Here is a 27,743-nt window from a genome sequence, read left to right as displayed (position 1 = left end):
ACTCGTCGTCTGCGCAAGCCGGATAGTATACCAACGTGTCCTATCTACTCCCACGAGTAGCTCGATATAGCGCGAGCGACGCAACATAAGTTAGTACAACGTGTTAAATCATCGATGAATACGCAACGCAAAATGGAGTAATCGAGAGGTGTCATCCAGAAAGAGGTACGACCGAATCGAAAATTTGAGGCAAATCCATCAACATGGGCCTCAAGGACTTCCGTATAGTATTTGACAATCAATGGAGTACGTATTACCCGGGGCAAAACGTGACAGGCAACATCGTCATCGTCCTGGATAGCACAAAAAAAATTCGCGGTGAGTCCGGCTATTAAAAAGACAATTGTGAACAATGATTATATTATAGTATATATGTATATATATATATATATATATATATATATATATATATATATATAACTCAAAAACTATTGCAGCCTCAAAATTTATATATATATATATATATATATATATATATATATATATATATGATTGAAAGTGAATTATATGAACTCTTAGGATGTAATATTACAGGATTATCTATATACTTTGCTTGTTATAATTATTATAAGTTTTTTTTTAACATTTCTGCTAAGTTTATCAATGGCTTTTGCCGCGCCTTTTTTATGTAATCAGTCCTTGTAATTCAGTTCTTGATCTAGATTCGATTTTTTTATTTGATTATTTATAGAGGACTGGTAAGATTATTTATAGAATTATTTAGAAGGCAAATAAATAATACCCGAATAATTCAAAGTACTGTTAAAAACATTTTATTGTATAAATTTAAACAATATGATACGTAATAGGCGCACTCTTTTGAGTGGGCATTTATTTGTTGACATAAATAGTTCGTGACTTTCATTTGTTTTTGGAGTTTGATAGTAATCTTTTAATATCACTAATCTTAAAAACAGATAATACACATAATTTAATTGTAATTGCTATATTAGAAATTATTTTGTTTTAATACATTATATATTATTTTTATATCATCATTAGTCATTAACATCCTACGATAACATAAAAGTAATTTATATAAAGTAATCCAAATAATCAAAACATTTAAAAGTGCACAATATGAATGATTTGATTATGACAATTATCATAAACGATCATATATTTAATAAACAATCATATATTTGTAAAAGTTGAAGATTTTTGTTTTATGTAGCTTCCTTCTTTCATTAAAAGAAAATACAAATATTTGGAATAATATTCTGTATATACAACAAAATACATTTTATATCTTTGTCACATTGCACAAGTGATCGTTTTTTACTCTTGCAACATGCGAGGATTAATTATAGAACAATCACATACATATGTACGCAGGCATACATGCACGCACGTACGCATGTTCTCACATTGAGCCGAAACATTGTTTCCTTTCAGATATTGTGTTTTGTATTGTTAAAATATATTATATCGAACATAAAGAGATAGTATTGAATGTTTTTAAGTATAAGAATTTATGTTTGATCTTAATTTTTTATATTAAGACAGATAAAGTAGAAATTAATGAAATAATTTAATATAAAAATTGCAATTTTGGAGCATGTTAATGAAAAGAAAAAGAAGAGAAAAAATTAATACATTAAAAATAAATTTTTTTTTAAATTAAATAAATACATTTTGTCAATTTTGATTTTTTTTACTTAAATAAATAAATATTTTGTTTCCAAAATTATTTTGCTATATTAAAAAAATTATTATTTGCCTATAATAAAAATTATTTAAATATAAAAAATTATTTTAATATAAAAAAATCTGTTTTTGAAATAAGCAAAAATTAAAAAATTTTTTTTAAAAGAAGTAATTTAGTATAATAAAAATTTAAAAAAATTTGTTTTTTATTTGCAAATAAAAGCACTCTATTTTTATTTTATATTTTACTAATTTAAATATATTGCTGCTTAATTAAAATAACTAATTTCTTTGCAAGTATTTAAATAAATAATATTTTTAATTTAAAAAAACTTTTATTTCATACATTTTATTCAATGTAGACATGGAGAAATATATATATTTTCTTCTATATTTATAACGTTTGTCATCTCTCCCATGTAGGTATAAGTGTGAAAATAAAGGGGGAAGCGAATACTTGTTGGACGACCGACAAACAAGAGATGGACGAGAGGGGACAATATCATGATGAAACTCAAACTGTTACGGCGCACGAAGAATATTTTGAAATGAAATACTACTTGGTTGGATCGGCCTCGGGTAAGATAAGATTGTCCACCATATGTAATCAAATCTTTCTATTCTCACATTAATAAAAATCAAGCTTGAACAAATTCTCTATTCTTTAATATTCTCTTTCAATTTCTATTCTATTGCCTTTTACGTTCTTTTATTTTAGGTGGAGAAATTGAAATACAATCAGGAGAACACAAATTTCCATTTACATGTTCTTTACCGACAAATTTGCCGAGCAGCTTTGAATCTGACTTTGGACACGTTCGATATATCATTAAAGCTACCTTGGATCGTCCTTGGAAATTTGATCAAGAAGTTAAGAGTCCTTTTACAGTCATCGCTCCCTTGGATTTGAATAAAGAACCCAGAGCGGCTGTTTGTATTTTTTTTACATAAATAAAATTTAATCAAATATATAGGATTTAATCAAATATATAGGATTAAATCAAATATATAGGATTCAATTAAAGTTATAGAATTTTATAACAACTATAATCGCATTTTTAGGAACCTGTGAAGCAAGAAATGTCCAAGACGTTTTGTTGCTTATGCTGTGGCACGCCACCTTTAACCGTAAACTTTTCGCTACCGGTTCGAGGATATGTGCCTGGGCAATCGATGCCGATAAAGATAAATGTGGAGAATTTGTCAAACGTCGTGGTAAACAACATCAAGCTTGCGCTCTGTAAGGTATGTGACAATAATTCAGCAATCAAATTGTAAGCACGCTGAAGCCGACGTGATGTCTTAAGGCTTCGTGTGAGTTCCTTATCAAGAAGTAATAACGTATCGTGAAGTCCAGGTCGTGACTTTTCGAGCTAATACACCACGTGTAGACACCAAAACGGAGGAAATCGTAGTGGCGGAAGTCAGCAAAGGACCAGTCGAGGGAGGTGGAACCGCCGATTACGAGCAACATTTGGACATTCCGCCTCTTCCACCATCGAACCTCGCTAATTGCAATATTATTGATCTCGAATATAATCTAAAAGTTCAAGCATGCGTCGAAGGATGGTTAGTTTTCATTTTTATGTTTTTTATAAATTTAATTTACCCTTGTTTCTTTATATGTAAATAAATTATATAATAATTATAAAATAATTTTTTTAAAGAATTTAAAGAATTTTTTTATATTTTTTAGTTGTTTTAGATAATTTACACTTTGTGATATTTTTACACTTTACAGGTATCATCGAAATTTATCCGCCAACACGCTTATTTTCGTGGGAACGATCCCGCTCGCTCTTTATCATGCTCCAAGTGCTCCGCCTATTGAAACGGATGGCGATAATTCAGCAAAACCTGAAGCTGGTTTCGTAATACCTTCGGAGAATAATGCGCTGCCTCCATTACCCGAGTCCAATTTGTATCCAAATTTACGTAAGACCAATACAATGATCAATATTTTTTAATATAAAGGAGAGGAGCTTTGTGCGAATAAGGCATCAAAATAATAAGATAATTTATAAGACTGCGAGTTTATAAAATTTCATTTTTTTATCATAAACTTTTATTTTCTAAGAAATCGCAGCTTAATATTCATAGAAATAATTTCTGTCAATTTGTTTTTCAGCTCCGCCATCCTACGAGGAGTCGTTAACTGGGGCCAGAAATCTTCGCGAACGAGGAGAATCGGAATATGTTTATGGCTTGTCTAATCGGTTTGCACCAAGATACCCGGTATATAACTTTGCTCCCACGCAGAATTAAAAGAGGGAACGAAAGATACCGCTATATCGAGATTGGCTTTTTGCAAAATTCTTGAAACACGTATTTTACTGCTCTGGCGATAGAAGTTTTCAAGAATGCAACGTAAATTGCAAAATATTCATATATACTCAGCTTTAAATAGCCATTTCTAATCAGCGTTTGGGAAACATATGAATTATAAAGCGCACAATTTTTTACGTATATAATCCAGTGAACAAACGAACAAAGCTTCTCTATAGTTGGCATTTATATTTTTTTACATATATCGAGCGCAGGGTAACGGTTATCTAACAAACTCTCTGAGAGAGTATATTTATTTATATTAATATATTTATACAGATTTACATATATAAATAAGTACGATTTTGTATATAAAACTATATCGAATTATGAGACAAGGATTTTAGATGTTGATTACATTAGCACTTTTGTAAGCGCACACTTTTCAAAACAATGCACATAAGTTCCTCTGTATGAATTAGAATCATAGTGACATATAGTGAAATAAAAGATCGAATTCATCACGAATTGCATGTTTCATTGTAAATAAAAAAAAACAGTTTTAAGATTTTATATATTTTTTATTATTTTATTATTTTATATATATTTTATTTTAATATATTTTCAAGGCTGTAAAGAATCTCATAGACTAAACGATTGCATCAAGGCAAGATTTCGAAATTAGAAGAAGTCAATAATTTTAAAATTTTCAAAACTGTGACTTCGAAAAAATTCCTTGTCAATCGTGAGTCATGCAACAAATAACTCTTTCCTTAGTTTATATTATAGTTTATATTTTTATAAATTATTACACATGAATAACGGAAAGATTTAGGAATAGCCTATACATTGTTCAAGATTAACCATAGTAAGTACGTAATTGTATATTCTAATGTATTATGCTCTAATATAATTTTAATACACATTTTTAAATTTTATATTTAGACGAGTTTACAATTACTATGCGTTTAAATTAATAATCTTAATGTAATTAATATAAAAGGAATAACGTGTCAATCTTTATGTGCGATTGCATCTATAAAATTAACAAGGCACGCTATTTTTTCTGTGGAATTAATATTATTTCTATGTTTTGCAGAGATAATAGTTGCATTCTTATCGAGCCGAGATCGAATGCATATTGCATTTATCTTCTGTATCTTGACAAGAAGATATGTCTTGATTTCCCGCTTTATTTTTTTCGCTTTCAGTTTTTCACTGTCACGCGTGGTATTATTTTAATCGAAACACGGATCTCTAGGCATCTGTAGACGTTGTGTAATAAAATTTCTAAAAATTTATTAAATAATGTTAATGAATTTATTTCTGTAAATTGTCTTATGTAACAAATATCTTTTAAATTTATATACGTATAAACAATATGTGCCTTAAATAATATATTTTACTTTATTCTAATAATAATAATTTAAATATAATAATATTTTATAATAATAATATGTATAAGTGTTTTAATAATATATTTTAAAAAGAGATAAATCAATATCGCATATTTGATAATACACATTTGAATCTCGTTTGTTAATTATAATGATATCTCAGAATCTTATTCTCTAAAAAACAAAAGTTATTTTTTGAAAAATACTGATTTATACAATTTTTCATCAAGTTAATTATATCATTCTATCGATATAATGTATAATACTATTTTTTAAATATTATTTAATTAGATATTTACAGTCAATAGTTGTTATGCAAAATAATATCTATTAATTTATAAAATCACTGTAAAGAGATTTTTAATTACAAAAATACTGTTGTTTAAATAATATAAATCGGAAAATAACTTATTAATTATTAAATAATGAATATCAAGTTTCATATATTAAAGGTAATTAGAAATTATATATATATATATACATATACATATATATATATATATATATATAATAACAATAATTCAATCTATAATATATATATATATATATATATATATATATATATATATATATACTGAACGTTGCAAATTATTATTCAGCCTCAGTTCTATGCTTTATACATATACGATACATATACGATACGTAAATATGTATTTAAATTATTTTAAGCAACACACGATTTAATAATGTAAATAATTTATATCGTTAATTACGTGTGAGATTTGCAAACATTATTTGCCTTTCAATTAACAATTAATGTTGCGCAAATATTATCATTTATTGCAATAATTTTGCATAATCATATAATTAATCAAGAAAGCACATTTAGACATTTTAAGTAAAAATGTTGCAATAAATATATATTCGAAAATGCTTTTTTGATGAGTTATAACTGTTTTATTTCTTCCAATATTTATATATATATATATATATATATATATATATATATATATATAATTATTATATATAATATAATACATAAAATTATAAATAAAAAATCCGAACTTTGTCGCAAATTTATGAATTGTTTAAAACAAATTTTTTTTTTCAATCATTTCGTTTTTATATTTGTATTTCATATTTGATCAACTTTATGAAACAATTATGCTCGAGTGAAAAATCTGTGAAACTCGGCCAGCTATATGCTGGAAAAAAATATACAAGAGGAGCGCACGGTCTTGATAGATGATATAACATATCACTGGATATATCAATCTTTTCGCGGCCTTGAAAGTGCGAAATGAAATATTCGTGAACCTCGTGATCTGGTGATTTGTCGCGGATGTTCAATCAGCGAAACAAACGCGGGACGGAATTCGAATGCATTATTGCATCACAATCGGATCGTCGGATGATTATTATTGTTATACTTTATTACGTTGTAACGATTCTTTTGCGTTTACGATGTTACCACGACGTCATATGCATATATATATATATATATATATGTAACGATTTTCTACATTGTTGATGACCTAGCTGATGTTTTGCTCGACGAACGAATTGATTGCAATCGTGATTAATCGCGACATTATTGGCGACATATTTATATGAATCATCATCGCGCCATACGGTTGACGATTGTATTCTACACATTGACTACTATATTTCGCAGGCGTATACTTACGTTGTCAATTACGTAAGCAGAGCGACAGTAAAAACGTCGACATAGACCTTTCTGATAAGTTGTACATAAAACTTTACTTCAAAGTAACTACTAGAATTTCGACTCTCCGATATAACATGTTATTTGCGATAAAATAACGCGGAAACTTTGAACAAGAATCGCAGAACTTCATTAAAGTTTTAGAAAATTTTCTTCACACAGTTAAGAACTGATTTTTAAATTATCCTCAATACGTTTTTTAAAATATTGATTTAAGACAATTTGACAAACTTTGAACAATTTTTTATAACAATTTTTGTTTCGTAAAAATATAAATTTAAGATAATTTTAGTTATATAATTATGTGGCGTTATTTGATCTACATTTATTGCGTATATGTCGAATTGATAAAATTGCTTGGAAAATATCAAACGAATGTCTCTATACAATCTTCCATTTGATCAAAATTAAATTAATCTTGATAGATTAATATATGATCTCATACAACGTTGTCATTTATCATTATTCTATTTTGTTGTCTACCCCTCTAATTTCGCCTCTACTCAATTATCTTGATGTAAATTTTCATAGAGTCATACAAAGAATTTTATGTTTAAAATATTCGAAATTTTCTTATATAAGCAACCAAACTGAATAAAACTAATAGAATATTTTTTATCTCGAATATTAACGTTGCGTTAAGACAATGTTGAAATATTGTTAAATGACAAGATATTTTAAAATTAATAATTAAATTTAATAATTTGTACAAAATAGTATTGATACATACACATATACAATAGATGATAATATAAATAAACTGTAAATAATAGCATTTGATTATTTTTGAAAAATCATAATATTGTTTCATTAAAGAAATAAAGATTAAATCGTGATATCTCTGAAATTCACTATATTTTATTAATATTTAAAAAAAATATTAAATTGGTATTGAAAATTACAATAATAATATGATATATATATATATATATATATATATATATATATATATATATATATATCATATTATTGGGTATCTAATTAAATATTATTTAATTAGATTTATTTAGATTTAAATCATAATAAATCGAGTTATTTTGGAAAATATGAACTTCAGAAGATAAGAATCTTTAGAATAAAAATTATAAAATTGTAAAATTTTCAAGCACGACATTTAGTGACTATGATACTTTTATTACAAACAGCGCCGTTTCAAAAGAAGGATAACATTAAAAATCGCTTTTTATAATTTAATTATAGTTTATACTTATAATTAATTATAATTAATATAATTAATATAATTAATTATAATTTATAATGATATAATAACAGTAGTAGACTTAGTTTTTAACATAATTTTTATTTTTTTTAAATATAAAATTTAAATTTGGAAAAGAAATAAATTCTTCAACAAATGTATAAATTTTTGTTAAAAATTTGATTGTAACAATAAATATTGTGTATAGATTATAAAATATCAGTGTAATCTTTATATATTTATATGTATGCTGAAAAGATGGACAGTCCATTCAAAAACATTACATTTTTAATACATGTTTATTCATAAAATTTAACAATGAAAATTTTACGCACTAATAACCGAGCTGTGGTTCTTATTTGTCATTTTCTTTACTTTAAATTATATATAATATTAGATTATATAATTATAATGTTAAAAATTTGATATTTTGATTAAAATCTTAGCAAGATAGAAAGAAGACTTATATGTGCGTAGCTTATACTGTGAATTTATCATTTTTCTACGACACATTATTTTCTCAGTAAATTTTACTTTGATGCGCCCAGTGTAAATATATAAAGCAACAATTGTATAAGACGTGCGACATTCTCTCGCATTGTCAATCAAGGCTACGACAAAGAATAAACTTTAGTTCGAAACTGCCGAGGTCGCGGTGGACTCTATGTCTGCGTTTCGACCTCGTTGACGATCGATAATTCAAACCGTATCGATAAGCGGAAGCGTGGCGCGCTGGAGTGTAACGGCGCGGTGACGTCACGTGTGTACACTGTGTGCTCTCGCATTCGAGTAATAAAGTAAAACGGCGTCACACAAATGCGATCCATAATCAGCGCATCCCGCATGATGACCACGTTTAAAGCTGGAGGATAGCTTATTAGACAGCTGCAAAGCGGCTGCGACCCCCTCTGGCGACGGTTGGTATGATCCTGCCATCGTGGAATCATCGAGTTGGCAAGCCTGTCTACATAGATTTAGCATATAACTTCATGACCCTTGTTAGGGGTTGAAAGTGCCGTATACATCCGGGGCGATTGTGGATTTTTTTACGAGGCGAGGAGAACAGAAAAATGAAATTATTGTAAAAAAATAAAATTGTCGACCATTCGATTGTGCTCTTTCTATCCTGCAAATAAAATCAATTTTATAGTAAATAAACATAATTTTTATTTTGTCTAATTTTCTATTTTTTATATAATCTTAGAGAATTTTATTCACACTTAAAAAAAAAAATATATTATTTAACTTTTCACACACACACACACAAGAATTTACTTATACAATCTCTCTATTACTTGACTACAATATAATTTTATAAATATCTGTTTCAGTATTCTTTTCTCATTTCATCTCACATTATGATTATTACTCCATGATTAAACCATTTGAATCTGTTTAGTTACAGAAATAAATCGTTGATAGAAGAATGGCACGTGTAATAAGGAGCGAACTGACAGAATGTTGAATTACAGAATCAGTAGTCGAGTCCCAGTTTGCGCCACCCTTGGCCGTGCTGGGCTGCGTGCCGGCACGTGCGCGGTGCGCCGAGGCGCGCGTGTTACACCTCCTGTCACAGACTCGTCCGTCGCGCCGCAGGACAACCTCCCTGCCGTGTCCGTGGAAAAGACAGAGCCGATCGCAGGAGCCGCCGCGTTCGTCCGATTCTCCGGCACCTACAACACGCCATCGACAATCAACGACAATCAACAATTCCGCAAGCGCCCCCCTCATCCCCCCTCCCCTTTATCCTCGAAGAATTCTCTGTTATCGCTTCTTGCGCGAGGGAACCACGAGCGGACGGACGGCCCGCACGTGTACACACGTGCGGAAGGAAGAGGCCTCCGTCACGAGACGCGTGTATTCCGATAATACGCGGCTTGCATTATCGCGTCGTCGTTATCGCACGACGAGCGAGACAGGACGTGGTTCCCGTTTTTCGCGCCGATTGCGACGGAGCTGAGAGGTCGAGCGGGACCACCGATCGCGAAAAAACACGTCGGGCGACGAATCGATGCCGCGTCGTGAGTTGGAATCGGGAGCGTCGAGGAATTAGCACGCGATCTTTTATCGTCGTCCGGACACCGTCCTCCCAGCGACGCGTCGACGTGTCGTCCGAGGGAAGAGAAGAGACGGCGGGGACCAGTCAGGGTGCACGGCATTCTCGAGGACGGATCTCTAGGAGTGATCGCGCGACCAACCCGGGACCACTTGGTGGAGGGCTCCTCTCGCAACAGGTACGGCGCCAATATGGTACTATTTATGTATATTTCGTAAAGGACGGTTTTGATTGAACGTCATTAATTATCGCGATTGCCAATTAGCGATTGGTAATTAGCACGGTTGATTGATATACGAGGCGACAATAATTTGTACTATAATATCTGATGAAATGTTTGCGATAATGAGGCTTCCTGTATATTGGTTCCTTTAACAGGTCGCTTTAAGTCGCGTTTTCAAGATCGATTTCGAGTTAACTTACTTACTTATATCGTGACTATGATACTAATCCTTTATGTAATGGTCGTCTGTAAAGCCGACATCAATCTTTATTGAGATTGTGTGTGGTAGGATAAGTGTGTGTTTCTCTCTCTGTCTCTCTCTTTTTCTCTTTCTCTCTCTCTCTCTCTTGATCCATTATTCATGACATTATTCATGGCATTAGTACCGGTTCAGATAAACACAAGAATGTTTTTCAAATCACTTCTTACACTGTTGGAAAATTTATGTTTTCTTGTTAAGAATTATATCGGTTAAAACTTTTGTGTTAAATATTTAATACATTCATGTGTTAATTTAATATATTGTTGTGTAAAGGAGAAAACCAGTGTAACAGCTGAATTTGAAAACAGCTCGATTTTTAACGATTTTTTTTCTGGTAAATAATTGTTTTTTTTTTTTTTTCAAATTACGTTATTAATCACAAAGTACATAGATTGAACTACCTTTTGTGAAATTTTTATTAAAAAAATATTAATATTTATAGCTACAATAGCCTATATCGTGAGTAGTTTTCAAAAAATGAATAATTTGTTTCTTTTTTTTGTAATTAAACAGAGATGTCTCACTAATTTTGGTATTTTTTTTCTCCAAAAGTTTGCCATTTTGTAAGAAATGATTTTTTATTCAAATCCATATGTGCAACTGAAGCTATTGTCTTTTAAGAAAATGTTTGGTTTTCTGCTTCAGAACTTCCATTTGGCTCGCGTGCGCCCGTTTCTTTAAAGCGACTCACACTATTGGTCATTGTAGCTATAAATATAAATATTTTTTAACAAAAATTTCACCAGAAAGTAATTTAAATTATGTACTGCGTGATCTAATAAAATGATTTAAAAGAAATCAATTATTTACCAAATAAAATTCTTAAAAATAATCTTTTTTACACTAATTTCCTCCCTTAATCGAACTCAAATTAAATTATTAAAACAACTGAAAAAAGGTGCAAAAAGTGTAAAAATAATACAATGTGTACATGTTTTTAATTTTACAGAATATTAGATATGTTTCGTATTATTATTGGATTTATCTGTTAAAATTTATAGAAAAAAATATTGATTTTATTTTACAATAGAAGTGAAAGTGACTACAGATGATTAATAACATTTTCCCAAATTAATTTTATTATTAAAATTATGTTGATTTTTTTATACAAAATTTATTTCAAATTCCAATGAAGTTTGTATTCATTTTGTCTTGAAATTAACATAATATTAATCTCACCATTTATCATATTATGTTAAATTAACACAAAAATTTGTGTGAACGTTTGGTACGTGCGATTTATATTAAGTCAAATTTTTTAACAACGTACGCTTAATACAAAGATAAAAAACTTCAAAAGTGTTGAGCATTTTTGTTCATACGAGGTATATGACCATTTTAAATGCCCGCGACATATAATCTTTTTATCTTCGTTCGATGGGAAACTTATATGAGAAAACATACGACAGGCTGCAGGTGCATACGTAAAGCGTGAAGATTTCAGGGCTTATTGTTAGATACTTGGATAAGATAAAATATTTGCGCTTCTATGATATCGGCCATTCTAATCTCTAATGTACATGTACCTCCAGTAGATTAATGCCGAAACAGCATGACGAAACGTTTTTCTTCGTGACTCACGTCATGCGATATATACACGCCAAGCTGAGTCGTTTGTAAAAAGAAACGTGGCGTGAAGACTGACAATATGTCTCGCCTCTTTTATTACGTTTGCATTCAAGAAGATAATTAACGCTGAATAATCTCGTCGAGAGGAAACAATAGCTTTTCGATCGCAGTATAGTGTGCGTTTTTTGCGCGTGTTATTGAATCTCGTAATTCATGTTCTAACAACACGATACTTATTGTTCCCGCGTTTCAATCACGATTATTATTAACCACGATTAATTATCAAGCATTAATTATTCATTAATATTATTTAAATATTGTTCATCATCAATTTTTTATAACGAAAATATAAATTAATTATTCTTGAAATTTAAATTCTCGATTCGATCAACCAGTATTTGTTACTGAAAATTAAATAATATAATAAATTTTTTATAAAAATCATTACATAAATCTTTTGTAACAATTTATTAATAAATTTATAATTATAATTTATAATTACAATTTATAATTAATTATTATAATTCTTACAAGAAATTACTCACATTCTCATCTACAACATCTAAATGACAATTAAATCGATGAGATATAACTTTTTATGCATATATTTATCAAATTTATTACCATTTTTAATGATCAGCAAATTTCATAAAGATATTTTTGTGGATACTTTCACGTTAGATCCATGTTTACATATTAGAACGTTTATCATTTTTATACAAGTGTGTTTGCGCGAGGAAAAAAAAACACAAAATTGACATTAACAGTCGGAAAATATTTGATTGTGCTTGCACCGCGAATAACTTCTTTGTTTCCATTCGATATTTTCACATTCTCGCGTTATTTGCATTCATATATTGCTCATCGCACCCATTTCCGCTTTATGCATTTTAGTAATATTCACTAATTACGCATATCGATTCCTCATCAAATATTTACAATGTTCTAGATTGTCATGAAGTTACTGACACGCTTCGTTTCGAATTAACTCTTTGCTGGATCTATTTCACACGTCGCTGTTTAACTAAGCTTTATTGTTAAAGAAAGAAAAAAGGAAAGAGCGTCTTTCTTGCTTTTGCTCAAAATAACGAAGCAATTGCTCTTGTCCCTTTTGTCCACTTGTTTCATTTTCTTGCCAACTAAGTACATTCTTTGTAGTCCAAAATGTCAAGTCACGGATTAGCCTACTTTTCACATTATTTGGCGCCTCCGCACAAAGAATACTCGAAGTAGTATTCTAGTTAATTGCATACGTATACGTCATTATTCTCGCTGCCGTATAATAGCAATATGCTCTCGGAAAATATGGTTACGGGCAACTGTGCAAACGAATTTTTGCGAGGATAGCTCGAGCTAATAGTAATTTCGCGTCGCTGCTGGAAATCGTTGATTATTTTCATGTTGAATGAAGTTGGTTATCGAATGTATCATGAAATATGCAGTATGTCAATTGTTTTATGTAGGTTAATTTAACTTGTAACAAGATATACGAAAGCTCTCAGAATTTGAATTTTGCTCTTGTTTGTAAGAAAATTGAGTAAAAAATTAAATATATTTATTTTTTTCTTCAATTCTTTTTTTGTATATCAATAAAAGTAATTCACACAGTCTATCTTTAAAAATATATTCAAAAAAGTCTCAAAGAGAAAAGTAAGAATTTTCATCAATTGTGTTGAGTTTTTTTCAAAAGTCAAAGTTGTTTAGACTTTTTTAAATTAAATTAAGTTAATTAATATTTTTTTCATGGAAAATCTTCAAATAATAGCATATTATTTCAAGCGAAATAAGAACTAAAACATTAGCAAAATTGCTCATCAAATATCGGCATAATTAAACTGACACGAGTCACTGTAAAATACTACATGCACGCGATAAAGGGTGAAAAAAGGCGGAGTATCACGCGAAAATATGTACATAGTATATGTATATACGAGTGTATATCTATGTGTTCTCTCATCAATGATTCTTGAATATCTATTTTATCATTTGTGGTTATCATAAAATTGAAAAAAAAATATGCAGATATTCTCTTGTATCAGTTCAAACTTGGTTGCAATAAAATTTGAAAAATTCATTGATTAGAATAATGTCCATTGTTTTTTTCACTTGTGCAGTCGTAAAAATTTCTCAAACTATTGTTATGTTCAAATTGATTTTATCACACTATATTTTGATTTTACATTTACCCTTAAGGGCCTTAAAATTATTAAAATTATTTAATAACCAAAAAAATTAATATTTTTAGAAAAAAATGCAAATTTAGTAAACAAATAAATAAATTAATTAAAGATAGATTAAACGTAAAAAAAATATTTTACACAAATATTTTAAATAAAAACGAAAAAATAAGTGAAACTGGTTATTTTTACATTAATATAAAAGTTATATAAAAATTTGTTTTCCATCTTAAACTTGCATTAATTTAATCGCTATATTATATACGCGTTGAGAAATTTCAAAACGTACATTACATTTTTTTTTAAACATCAGGCGTTTATTCTCCAGCATTGAGATCTTTTCCTCTCTCTTCTTGATTTACCCGACGTATAATACTCGACCTTTAACATTATTATATCTGACAAGATGGAGATTCAGATTATATTTCTTAACATCTTATTCACCTTTTATCAAACTATAAAAAAAGAAGAAAACTAAGTGACATTCAAAGTAAAAAAAAGAAAGAGAAAAAAGTAGAGAGGATTACATTTTGTTATTATATTATTTCATATATTTTAGTAAATGACATTGCTATAGTAAGCGAATTAAAATGGAAAACATTTATGTGTATTCCAAATATTATTTGATAAATTTATTGTGCATAAGATAATTACCTCATGCCTACACAAAGCGGAGAAAATGTCAGTGGAACCTTTTGACTATTTGACCCATTGATTAAAATAGTTAAACAGAAAACGTCACGAAAGAAATAGTTTGTGAGTGGATCTTTATCTCGCAAATAGAGCTAGAGGAATTTTCCAGTGTCCCAATAATTCAAACAGTTCCAAGACTTCCAAGTTCGAGCTGGAATTTTAAAGTGTTTGAATCTTCTTAAACTTGGAAGTATAATAGTTCGAATTTAAATTTATGTAAAGTAGATAAATTTTTTAGACAATGTGTATTAGAAGAAAAAAATTAACAAAAATTGATTATTTTCTAATATAATTTTTGCTTAATTCTTTTTTATATCTGAGCAATCGCAGTTTCGGGGATCATGAAACGATCAAATAGTTGATTTTGTAAATAAACTTTCGAGCATTATTCTAGTATTTTCATTGCGATCAATTAATTAAACAGATCAATTAATTAAAAAGATTAACAAATTTTTCTTGAAATAAATAATGACGGATAATTAGATTAAAATTCTTGTACTATTGGATTTTTTTAGTAAGAGAAAATCTTTTCCGCAAAGTTAAATGCAGTCGATTTTTCTTTAATTAAAATACCGTATATCAACGATAATATTAATAATTTTATTAATTCTTTTTATTTTTGTAATTTGAAAATCTTAATAGTACCTATAAAATCTTATCTAATCTTTAAAATCTTATAGTTAGATAGTTAATACTATCATTAATTATAAATAATATAAATGATTAATAATAAATAATTAATTTTTATTAAATTATTTATATTAAATTGAATAATTATATGTAATTGTATATAATATATATACATATATATATATATATATATATATATATATATGTATATATAAATGAATATATATTATAATAATGATTAATAAATACATATTCTTAATTATTTATAATTTTTAATTTTTTTATTTTTCTAATTTTAAAATCTTAATAGTTAATATTATCATTAATTATAAATAATATAAATGATTAATGATAAATAATTAATTTTAATTAAATTATTTATATTAATTTATATAACTATATATATATATATATATATATATATATAATTTATAAAATTCATTATATTTAATTATATATATATAAATATAAATAAATATTAATGTAAATTAAATTTTACTTTCCATTTTTCACCAAAATGATACCAAAATTAACCAAAATTACCCCAAAAATCATTATTTTAATTTTGTTAATCTTTTCATTAAATAATAAATTTATTTTTAAATTTTTTAATATTTATTTAAATAATATAATTTATATTTCTTTTTATATTTAAATTTATTTATAAACAAATAAATAATAATAATGATATAAAAAATAATAATAATAAAAAAATAATATTAATATTAAGAATATTCGGATATTCAAAGCTGAGTAACGAGTACTATAGGCAACAATTTGTACGCAGCGTGTTATAACAGCGGATCAATTCGTGTAAAAATTAAATTCTTTTGAAACAGTTGTCAGCAGTTTCTTTACCTGTAAAAAAACAGTAAAACTTGCTGATTTAATAAATTGCTTACAATTAGTTTTTCTACAGTTATGACAAAATGATTTTTCGGCATCATGTCATTAAGTTCTTTTTAACACGTGAATGCTTTTAACACGATGCCTTTTAAAGATATCATCATTTTGCTATCCGCCATTTTAATTAACGATTTCATAGCTATATATTTCGTACGATAGTTAAATCGCTTGTTTATTTCGCTTAATTTTTTATAATACTATATTATATTTTCTAACATGCTGCAAAGACACATCAAAGATTCGCATTTACATAATTAAAATATCTGTATAATTAAGGATGTATGTGACATATATCGAAATACTAACAAAAACATTAAAATTTCATAGATTGTTCTACTATTTCTTCTGAATATTTGTGCAAAAACTAAGCACAATTCTCTTAACGGTTTGGAAGTTATTTAAATTTAAAGTTACTATTGATTCTTATGGAAAATCGCCTATTGTAGCACTTAGTGACAAATTTGACAAAGAAAAAATATTATTAATGAAATAAAAATTTGTGCATATATTAAGAAAATTCTAATAAATATTTGTGCAAAACTTGATAGATCCTATCACTAATTCGTTTAAAAGTTATTTACTGAAAATTGTAGAAAAATATTATCTGTTTCTTTTTCTCTTTCTGCAAATGATTCGTTTTTCAGTGTTTTTTGCAGTTGATTTTAGAGAATATTCACGATCAAAAGTTTTTGCCATAAATTAAGAAAAATATTAATTACAACTATTTTCTTTTACGAAGACGTCAAAATCCATATTATTTTGTGATACTTTAATTTTTTTCATAACCAGAATTTATTTTTTTTCAAACAGTATAAACGTAAGAAACATATTTTCTTTTTTATTTTGACAATTTTTTGCTATTATTGTACATCCAGAACATCCTTAAAAATAATAAAACAAATATAAAAATTTATTAATATTAAGATCAATAAATCAATATTGAAATAAAATCAATTTTCTCAAATTAAACTTGATAAAGACAAATGCTTGATAATATAAATATATTTTCTAGTTGTTTTTAATAAACGATTGAAAACGATTGTAACATTATCGTATAATTTCTACACGTGCACTTTCATCTAAATTAATATTGAATTTATGAGTGGATGACAAATTATTAATCTCTTTTCCAGAAAAAATTTTTTTTTTAATGATAGATATGGGTAGAGAGGAGGGATATAACCTGGATTAGCGGTTGCGGACGCCATGGTTTCCAGAAAAAAATTTTCCGAGGTCACTTTGATAAATAGCCTCCGTTGAGCGGATAAAGAAAGACCACGATAGTCTACGACTGCTGAAAGTGATTTATGTAAGCAGTGAACTCCGCATCAATCTGTCGTAAATTTTCAATTAATCAGGCAATAGAGATGAGCTATCATGTGAAACTATTAGTCGTTATTTTTAATAATTGCCATTATAGAAAAGATTATTATATCTACACTCATATATTAACCGAATATTACCATGTAAAAATTGTGTAAATATATTATTTCTAAGAGTGTATTAAGAAATTTTTACAATAATATTTCGCGTAAGTACAATAATATTACGAGTAACTTTCAAAATGTTTTAGCTGTTGCTTGTTGTTTATTAAAAAGTCATTAACAAAATAATGTTAACAAGTTGAATGTAATTTTCTGACATTAATGTTAAAAAGTATACACATATATAGCATGTGTGTATTATAAGGTCAAAGGATGAACGAGCCTTACTCCAAAATAACTTAACCTAATTAAAAATAAGTTTAGGTTAGGTTAGAATTTTCTAGAATAGAGTGCAGGGGGATTTGGTCCCTCCCCGTCCACCCTTTCATTTTATAATAAAGTAAAACTGTAAAATACTTCTCTCTTTTTAAATCTGACGCGTGGGTGGGGGAGATTTATTACGTTTCAATATGTATTTTTAGCAGATTTTTTTATTCTTGAGATTTTTGTGGGAGAAAATACATATTGCCATAATATTAAAAAAATTCGTTTATGCTAATCATAACGCTGGCGAAATAGAAATTCAAATAATAAATAATTTACAAAGAATAAACAAATACAGCGTATTGAAAGCAATATTATGATTATTATGTATTGAACACATATATATTCCACCAAATATGTATATTCCTTCTTAAATGTATATGGTGTCAAAAAATTATGTCTCATTCGTCAAACTTATTTTGTTAATAACTTTTTAATAAACAATGAGCAATGGCTAAAATCTTTTTTGAAAATTACTCGGTATCCTTGACTATATACCGACTATATGATTATTAAAATTGGTGAGGTCATCCCTAATATGCATAATTATTTTTATAAGTAATAACTTAAAAATAACTGTAGGAAGAAAATGTAAATATAAATGGTAATTTTTAATATTCAGTAATTATAGTAATATTCAGTATTTATAGTAATATATCTAATAAAAAGTAAATATATAAATATTAAAAAAAAAAATATGTGGTTTGAAAATGTATTTTTCTCTGTACTTAATTTTTTCTACGTATGTGCATATGTGTATATAATATAGGTAATAAATAAAATTTTTTTAAATTGGCAGAGAAATATTGTGTGTATGTGTCATATGTCAAATATTGTAATATATATGTAATATATATAAATATTTGTGCAACTTGATTTAGATTCTCTTATTCGTTTAAAAGTTATTTATTAAAAATATTGTATCAAAAGATTTATAGTAACCTAAAATCTTCTTATAAATTAGTCTTTTTTGTTTTTGCAGATGATTTAAGAAAGTATTCACGAAAAATTTTTGTTATAAATTAAAAAAAATATTGATTGCAACTACTTTTTTTTACGAAGACATTAAAAATCATATTATTTTGTTATACGGTAAAACTTTACAAAAGGAGTCCCAATAACTTGACATATGTCGTCAAGGTCACTGCCCTGACATTCAAAAGCCGTCGTTCGCTGTTTATTAAAAAATTATTAACAATTTAAGTTTATGACTTTTCACGCGAAGCGAAGTTCAACGCAAACCTATGTGTCTAATTTTTTGATAGTGAAGCCCTTCAAATTTTAATTCTAAATTAGAAATAGATTTGGGTTAGATTATATCTTCCGGAAGTGAAATTCCACATGAATTTACAACTTTTTACGCAAAGCGAAGTTCAACTCATGTACAACCCATGTAGAATCTCACTTTGCTTTGAAAAGTATACGTGTGGACACCCCCTCCCCTCCTCCCCGCACCTCTGTGGGGAGGCTCCACTATCAACAAATTAGACACAGAGGTTCGCGTTGAACCTTGTTTCGCGTAAAAAATTGTAAACTCATGTAAAACCTTTCTTCGCATTAAAAAATGTATACATAGACCAGTAGGTTCGCCCCCTTCTTCTTGTACGGAGGGAAGTTCCACTTCTAGAAAAAATAAACTCAAACCTATTTCTGATTTAAAATTAATTGGTTTGGGTTAGGTTACACTCTTCAAGAAGTGGAGTCTTTTCCGTAGAGGGGAGGGGGAGGGCAAAACCCGCTGTGTCTACACATACACTTTCCCATTCACAGAACAATTGTGAGGTGGACCGCGCTTTGCTTTGTAAAGTATATAGACACAGGGAGTTTACTTTTTTCCTCCCCGCCTCCACGGAGACTGCTATTTCCGGAAAATATAATTTAACCCAAACCTTTCAGTTTTAAAAGTAAAGTCGCGTTGTTTTTCATTGTCAGATTACGTACAAACCATGATTTTTAAAAATGTTTGTTTGTTAATAACTTTTTAATAAGCAACGAGCGACGGCTAAAACCTCTTAGATGTAACTCAGGACAGTGACCTTGATAACATATGTCAAGGTCATATGTCAAGATCAATGGGGTTGGATCCCCTTTTGTAAAGTTTCATCAATTTGTGTTATTAGAGATCAATAACGTGATTTGCTTGCTTTGAAAGGACAATTATTGTTGTATTGCTCGAGTATTTCTATTGTATGCTGAATTATTCATATTTTCCGCGGTAATCAGCTATTCTTTCATGACGACAGTATAGGAGGAGAAAGTTACGCAAAAAGAAAAAAGAGGAAAAAAGTATCACGTATGTACGATGTGATAACGTCGCGGTTAGGGAACGCGATTGAGTCGCGAATCGCACGTCTATATGACAACTATATAATTCTTGCGAACTAGACCCACTAACCGAGACACGTCGGTTATTGATCTACGATAATACACGCACGTATGTGTGCCATAAGCAAATACAGGGGTACGCGCATACTTTAATGCTCGCATGTACGTACGTGATGCAGAGAGCATAAAATATGAGTCTTCTATAACGCACACATGAAAAACTGCATAATTAATCGATAAAGAGAGAAATTACGATAGAGCGGATACAAACAGAACTAATCGAGAAATAAATATTAAACAAAAATTTATATTTAATTTATAATCTGTTGAAAAGTTTATTTCTTTCCAAAAATATATATATATATTTTTTAACTGAAAATTAAATTAAAAAATATGGAAAAATAAGAATTTTGTAATCGATATAAACCTTTCACTGAAGAAAAATAAGACAGTTTTAACAATAAATTTATTGTTATTAATTTATTGTTATTTTCTGCTATTTGCGTTACTTTGGCAACAATTCGCGCAAACAATACCGTATTCCGTTATGAACACGCGGAGTACATCGACCACAAAACTTGAGCATATATAAGCATATATAAAGTCAGATAAATGACGAACCAGACAATTTAAGTCGAAAGAACATTTCTTTGTTCTCTCGTATTTCATTATATATGCAGGGAAAACTAATTATGATATTTCATTGTTTAGCAATTATTATTTGAAATTAATTTCTCGATTTTTAAAACAGCGTGGATACGATCGATTGCTGCGATACTTATAATTTAATCGCAATTTATAAAATGAGATATGAAAAATTATTACGGCTCATTAAACCTTCTTTCTATCTCGCTAAAATTTTAATAGGGACAAAAATCAAATCTTTTAAATTATAATCTAATAATTATATAATTTAAGATGGAGAAACTGGCAAATAAGAGCGACGCGGTTATTGGTAAGCAAATTTTTTTATTATTAAATTTTAGTAATAACATGCATTAAAAATGTATATTTCAAATCATTTTTTAGTCCATCTCTTTAGCATAGATATAAATAAATATTATATTGCAAATCACCGACGGATATACATGTGACCATGGCGCTTACAATTAGATGTAATCCATTAATTTGTATAGATTTTACACTTTACGTTTTAGTGAGTCCTTTTCTCTGATTATCGATTTTAATTTAAAATTTGTCTGCAACAACAAATATTGCATGTCAGATTTTAAAATATTAATATAATTTTTTGCTATATTTATATTTATGTTGAAAAGAGAAATCCAAAACGATCCGATACGTATATTTTTGGATAGTTATTACTAAATAGATGTTTATTACTAAAATTTAACAATAAAAAGTTTGCGCATCAATAATCGCGTAGTTTTTACTTGCTAGTTTCTCCATTTTGTATTGTCGTAGTCTAGTTCTGTGTGTGTGTATGTGAATCTATTACTATTATTATTAAATTATATAATTATGAATTAACTATAAGTATAAAGTATAATTAAATTATAAAAAGTGATTTTTATTATTACTCTTTTTTTTTGAAACATTGTTTGTAATAAAAGTATCATAGTCGCTAAATATCTGGCTTGAAAAAATTTTACAATTTTTATTCTAAAGATTCTTATCTTCTGAAGTTAATTTTTTCAAAAATATTTCGATTTATAAAGATTTAAAAATTTTATTCTGCATATTCTTGGAATTGTTAGAAGATTTGTGTTTTCTTGTTAAAAAATATGCTGGTTAAAATTTTTGTGTTAAATATTTAACACAATGTAATAATTTAACTATTGCTGTTGTGTTAATTGAACTCAAATGTTAAATTATTTTTATACTTTTTTTAACAACTCAAAAAAGTGTAAAAACAACACAATGTGCACATATTTTTAATTTTACACAATAGATATATCTCTTGTTATTAATAATAAAATTTATTTGTTAAAATTTAAAACAGAAAAAAAATATTGATTTTATTTTACAATAGAATTGAGAGTGACTATAGATCGTCAATAACATTTTTCCAAATTAATTTTATCATTAAAAATATGTTGATTTTGCACAAAATTTATTTCAAATTACTATAATGTTTGCATTTATTCCATGTTGAAATATTAACTATTTTTAAATATAATTTTGAAGAGTATATTCGCAAATAGCGAATTAATTTAGGGAACGCTAAAAATATTGTAAATAAAAGGAATTAATTAATATATATGCTCAAAAAATATGTGATTATTCAACATTAATTATTGCAACATTAGAAATTTTATTCGGATTTTATCATATAATTTTATAAATGTGTACGTCGATAATAATCGCGATATAATTACTACTATATTAAATTAATAATTGTATAACTTTGATGCTTCGAAGATCGAGGTATCGAAGTTCGAAGGTTCAAATCTTCGAAGCTTCGATGTTCGAAGATTTTAGTGCCAAAGCTTCAAATCTTCAAAGTTTTGAATATCGAAGCCTTTGAAGCAAATTATCAAGCCTAATATTAACATAGGATGAGCGTCACTTAACATATTCATATTATGTTAAATTAAATACAAAAATTTGTATAGACTGTTTGGAACATGCAATATATGTTAAATTTAAGCGAAATTTTTTTTAATATCATATATGTATATAATTTTATTTGCAACAAATCTTTTTCTGTAACAGGACGGGATATCTAAACGGCAATCGACGAGGCCGCACTGTTGGCAAGTTGGCGATTTGTCCGATCTTGGTAATCTGGGCATGGTCTTAATTGCGACGGTGGGGCGATGACGCTCAATAACCGTCTGCTATCATCAGCAGGGGTCCCTCAGGACTCACCCAGCTTCCTGCTTCCGGTTTTGGTCCCGAATTCAATCTTCAACAAAGATTGTCGCTATTCAGCGAGAAACATAGTGAAAACGAGCGCGACTATCGCAGTCGAGAGGAGATATGAGAGACCGTTCTCATCATTACCGAGATCATCACGGACACGCCATGCCCCTCGAGGAGGTTCAAGGACTGTTACTTCCACCCTCCAGAACAGGTGAATCTTTTTCTTTTTCTCGCGACAAGAGTATATGAGATATCTTCCCGCTTCTACAATATATCATTAACACGAGGGTAAAAAAACAATTGTATTTCATGTAAACTAAGCTTGAATTAACGTTAAGGAAAAGAATGTGAAATGCTAAAATAAGCTATATTATAAACTAAAAAAAAAGTACTATGTTCCCCTAAAAAAAAATTGTAATATTGTATATGTATTAATATTGTATATGTATTAATATTTTATTTTAAAAATTATTTTAATAATTTTTAAAATAAAATAAAATTTTACTTTAATAATTTTTATTGCATGCAAATAATAATTAATTTAATAAAATAAAATATTTTTGGAAACAAAGTTCATATTTTTTAAGTAAAAAAATTAAGATTACAAAAATTCTATTTTTAGTGTGTGTGTGCGTGTATATATATATATATATATATATATATATATATATATATATATATATATATGTAAGGGTAGTCACAATCTTTTTTTCTAAACTTGAAACCTTATTTACCCTACTTCTTTTTTTTATATTTTTTTATCTCCATTAAAATTCAGATCGCGAATTGTATGATATTTTACATAATATCTTTCTTACATGCTAACTGCTGTTAAAATTATATTGGCAAAAAGATCTCAATTTTGTGCCAAGTAATACATTAATATTCTTTTTGTTAAAAAAATTATTCTTATCTTAAGTGCACATCGATGCAGATATTTTTTTTATGCAAAGTAATTTTTTCGTTTAGAGATACTGTTTTGCAATTCAAATGGGATTCGATTTTTAATCCCACCTATACGAATATACCGTTTACTTATTATGCGTATCATTAAAACGTTATATCCGCTTTATCCGGAGGGCATAAAGGTTAGTCTTGTAATCGATAGAGGATTACGGATAGATTATGCCAGTCGCGTACGTATGAGAGCGTGAACGTATATTCAATGCTTTGGAATAATTCTCTCTTTCTTTCTTTCTCTCTCTTTCTCTCTCTCTTTTTTGACTTACCTCTTATTAAATTTTCATGAAAATCCAACCCGAATTCCGGCGACGCGCGTATATATAATTCGTGTGGAACTTTACGAGCATTGGCCTGTGAATCGTAAAACTTCAACGTTTCTCTTTATTACTGTATAAGCATACATGTGTAAAGATCGTGGCAATTTACGACACCCAGCTGTATGTTCGTCTGAAGAAAGGATACTGAACCCACAATTTTTATGAAGACCCTCTTTAAGGGCACAGCTAGGGACAAAACTAGGGTCGCATTCTAAATATTCAAATTTCTTATACCCAGGGCTTGTTTCCAACTCGATAGCCTTGTTTTATAGGAGAATAAAATTCAAAATATGTCAAGTATGATATGCACACTAAAAAATAAATTTTTTTTTTATTAGATAAATACATTTTGTTAATTTTGAATTTTTTTTACTTAAGTTAATATATATTTTGTTTGCAAAAATATTATATTAAATAAATTATGATTTGAATTATTATTCAAAATTTTAATATAACAAAAATATTTATTTAAAGATAAAAAATTATATATTAAAATAAAAAAAAAATTATCTATGTTTTTTAAACGGGCAACCAGAAATTAAAAATTATTTTTTTATTTGCAAATAAAAGCATACCTTGCTTTCATTTTATATTTTACTAATTCAAATATATTTGCTGCTTCATGGAAATAATTTCTTTGTAAATATTTAAATAAATATTTTAAATCAAAAAGATATTTTTATATTTAATACATTTTTTAATTACTTTGCACACACACACACACACACACATGTATAACATATAACACAAAATTAAATTGATAACAAAAATATTTTTTGAAAATTACATTATATAGTGATTTTGGGACATCTGTTTTCTTTATACATGTACATGGTTTTATATATACATATATATATATATATATATATATATATATATATATATATATATATCGTCTTGTGTGTAATCGATAAAATGTTTTCAAAAAGGTCATAAAATTCAATTTTGTTTCTTAGAAATTTGACATTTATTGAAACGAGTTTACTTGAATATTTTTATGACATTTTTTCCAGTTTGAAATACATTTAAATTGAGATAACATAACAAGAACGATATTATGTTAAATTTAGTAGAATTGCTTATTATCAAGTCAATTAACTATATAAAGTGCCTATAAAGTTTGTCTCTACTCACTATATTTCAGAAACAGCTTAAAATTATGAAAAACCGTGAAATATACCTGTTTGATCATTTCGAGAGATTACTCTTTTAAGGAGTTGAGGGAGTCTCTCCTAGAGGAAAGGCAACTCAAAAATTTTAAATAAAACTCCCATATTATAGTATATCGTTTGAAAGCGTATAAAGAAAGAAAATTTTTTAGCGCAAACTGGAGGTTCGTTGATTGATCCGTTGATAGGTTGACATATTGATTGAAGTGTGAAAATGTTCGTCTTTTTTAAATTCTTTCCATAAAAAAAATTCAGATTTGATCATGATTTCATATAAAAAAAATTTGGTACCATCCTGAGTTTAATTCTTTGCGTATCCTTTAAAAAAAAAAACCCAAGGTCGAATCTGAATTTTTTATAGAAAGCACTTAAAAGGACGAACACTTTCACACCTCAAATGTTTTTTTAGGATTTTCTAAATGAAAGTCATAATTTTGTTGAAAATTAGTTTTTTCGAATTTTGACCTTAAATAATTCCCGAACGGGTCAACGTATCATTTTCGGTTTGCGCGAAAAATTTTCTTTTTTTTATGCTTTTTCAAACAATATATTATGAGGGATTCCATTTGAAATTCTTATATTAGGTTCCTGCTGCTGCACTCCCTTGGGAAGACAACTTTTTCAACCTCTTAAAATAATAGCCCCTCAAAATGATTGAACACGAATTTCGCGGTTTTTTAAATAATTTTTTGAGTCATTTCCGAAATATAGGGGCTGAGGACAGACTTTATAATCACCCTGTATAATAACTGCACGATACGTTCTCGCGATTTAGTTTAACGACATGCTAATATCTTCTCTAATCCGTAAACGAGACATACCGGCCGCAAATTGCGCGAATAAATTTTCTTCAGGATTAGAAAGCTTCTGCCATCCTTACGTGCCGTAAGGCGAACCGTTATAAATCAATAAACATCGCATCGGCCGATCGTACATCGAATTATCGCAGGAACGAATCGCGGCCGACCGAGGAGACGAGTACCTACTTCGTTCGGTTAAATGGATTCAATTTTAACTCGACTCATTTGAGGATGAGGGCAAATGACAGGGGGATTAATTACTACTTAATGACATCCCGGCGCAGTGTTGATCCCTATCCTCCTCCATCACCCTCCCCGGAGGCCTCTCAGCTCGGTTATCATTTCTTAATGATAATTTTGCAACACCAAGCCGGCTAAAGAGATAGCACGCAATATTATATACGTAATTAATAGACAATGTTATTAACAATCTGACCGAGGAGTATTCTGATTATAGCTGAGGATAGCTTTCCCATATTTTTTACAGATTGCAAATTTTAAATTAAGGATAGCACAAAGTTTGCCTTTTGCAGAATTCCCGTTAAATGATTATTAATCTCTCTGTCGTTTGTCTTACTCTCGAGTAGAGATGTAAAAAACTTTTTTTTTTTTAATAAAAAAAGCAATTGCAAAAATAAAGAAATTTTTTTTATTATTTTTTAAAGTGTAATATTATTTTTTGTATTTTTTTAACATGATAATTTTTTTTTTTTGTTTTAAAGTAATTTCAATGGATTAATTTTAATGGAGACTTGCAAATTACATCAAACTTGACGTAATTCGTATAATTCTCAATTAAATACATAATAAAAATTTTTGATACTTAAAATAGAGAGTAATTATATAATAATGATTTAAAATAATAATTTAAAACAATAATGGTTAATTTAAATTTATTATCTAAAAAAT

The 27,743-nt window shown here is 28.1% G+C and overlaps 2 protein-coding genes across 2 annotated transcripts in view; both read left to right on the top strand.

The window, feature by feature from the left end:
• On the top strand, positions 1 to 4,440 carry LOC126854798 (arrestin domain-containing protein 17). Its single transcript, XM_050601874.1, has 7 exons — positions 1 to 318; positions 2,071 to 2,226; positions 2,366 to 2,577; positions 2,710 to 2,892; positions 3,005 to 3,216; positions 3,389 to 3,582; positions 3,776 to 4,440. Exons 1-7 carry the CDS (start codon positions 204 to 206, stop codon positions 3,910 to 3,912), a joined length of 1,209 nt encoding a protein of 402 aa, XP_050457831.1. The 5' UTR covers positions 1 to 203; the 3' UTR covers positions 3,913 to 4,440.
• A 5,737-nt stretch (positions 4,441 to 10,177) lies between these two features.
• LOC126854818 (potassium voltage-gated channel subfamily KQT member 1-like) overlaps positions 10,178 to 27,743 on the top strand; it is a 36,405-nt gene continuing 18,839 nt past the window's right edge. The window contains exons 1-2 of the mRNA XM_050601905.1: positions 10,178 to 10,407; positions 23,436 to 23,796. Coding sequence (XP_050457862.1) covers positions 23,703 to 23,796 — 94 coding nt within the window. The 5' untranslated portion in view covers positions 10,178 to 10,407; positions 23,436 to 23,702. The remainder of the gene's footprint in view (positions 10,408 to 23,435; positions 23,797 to 27,743) is intronic.

This window comes from Cataglyphis hispanica, chromosome 14 (genome assembly GCF_021464435.1).
Source record: "Cataglyphis hispanica isolate Lineage 1 chromosome 14, ULB_Chis1_1.0, whole genome shotgun sequence".
In the NCBI taxonomy this organism is placed as follows: Eukaryota; Metazoa; Arthropoda; class Insecta; order Hymenoptera; family Formicidae; genus Cataglyphis; species Cataglyphis hispanica.
This window is presented reverse-complemented; position numbering and strand designations above follow the sequence as displayed.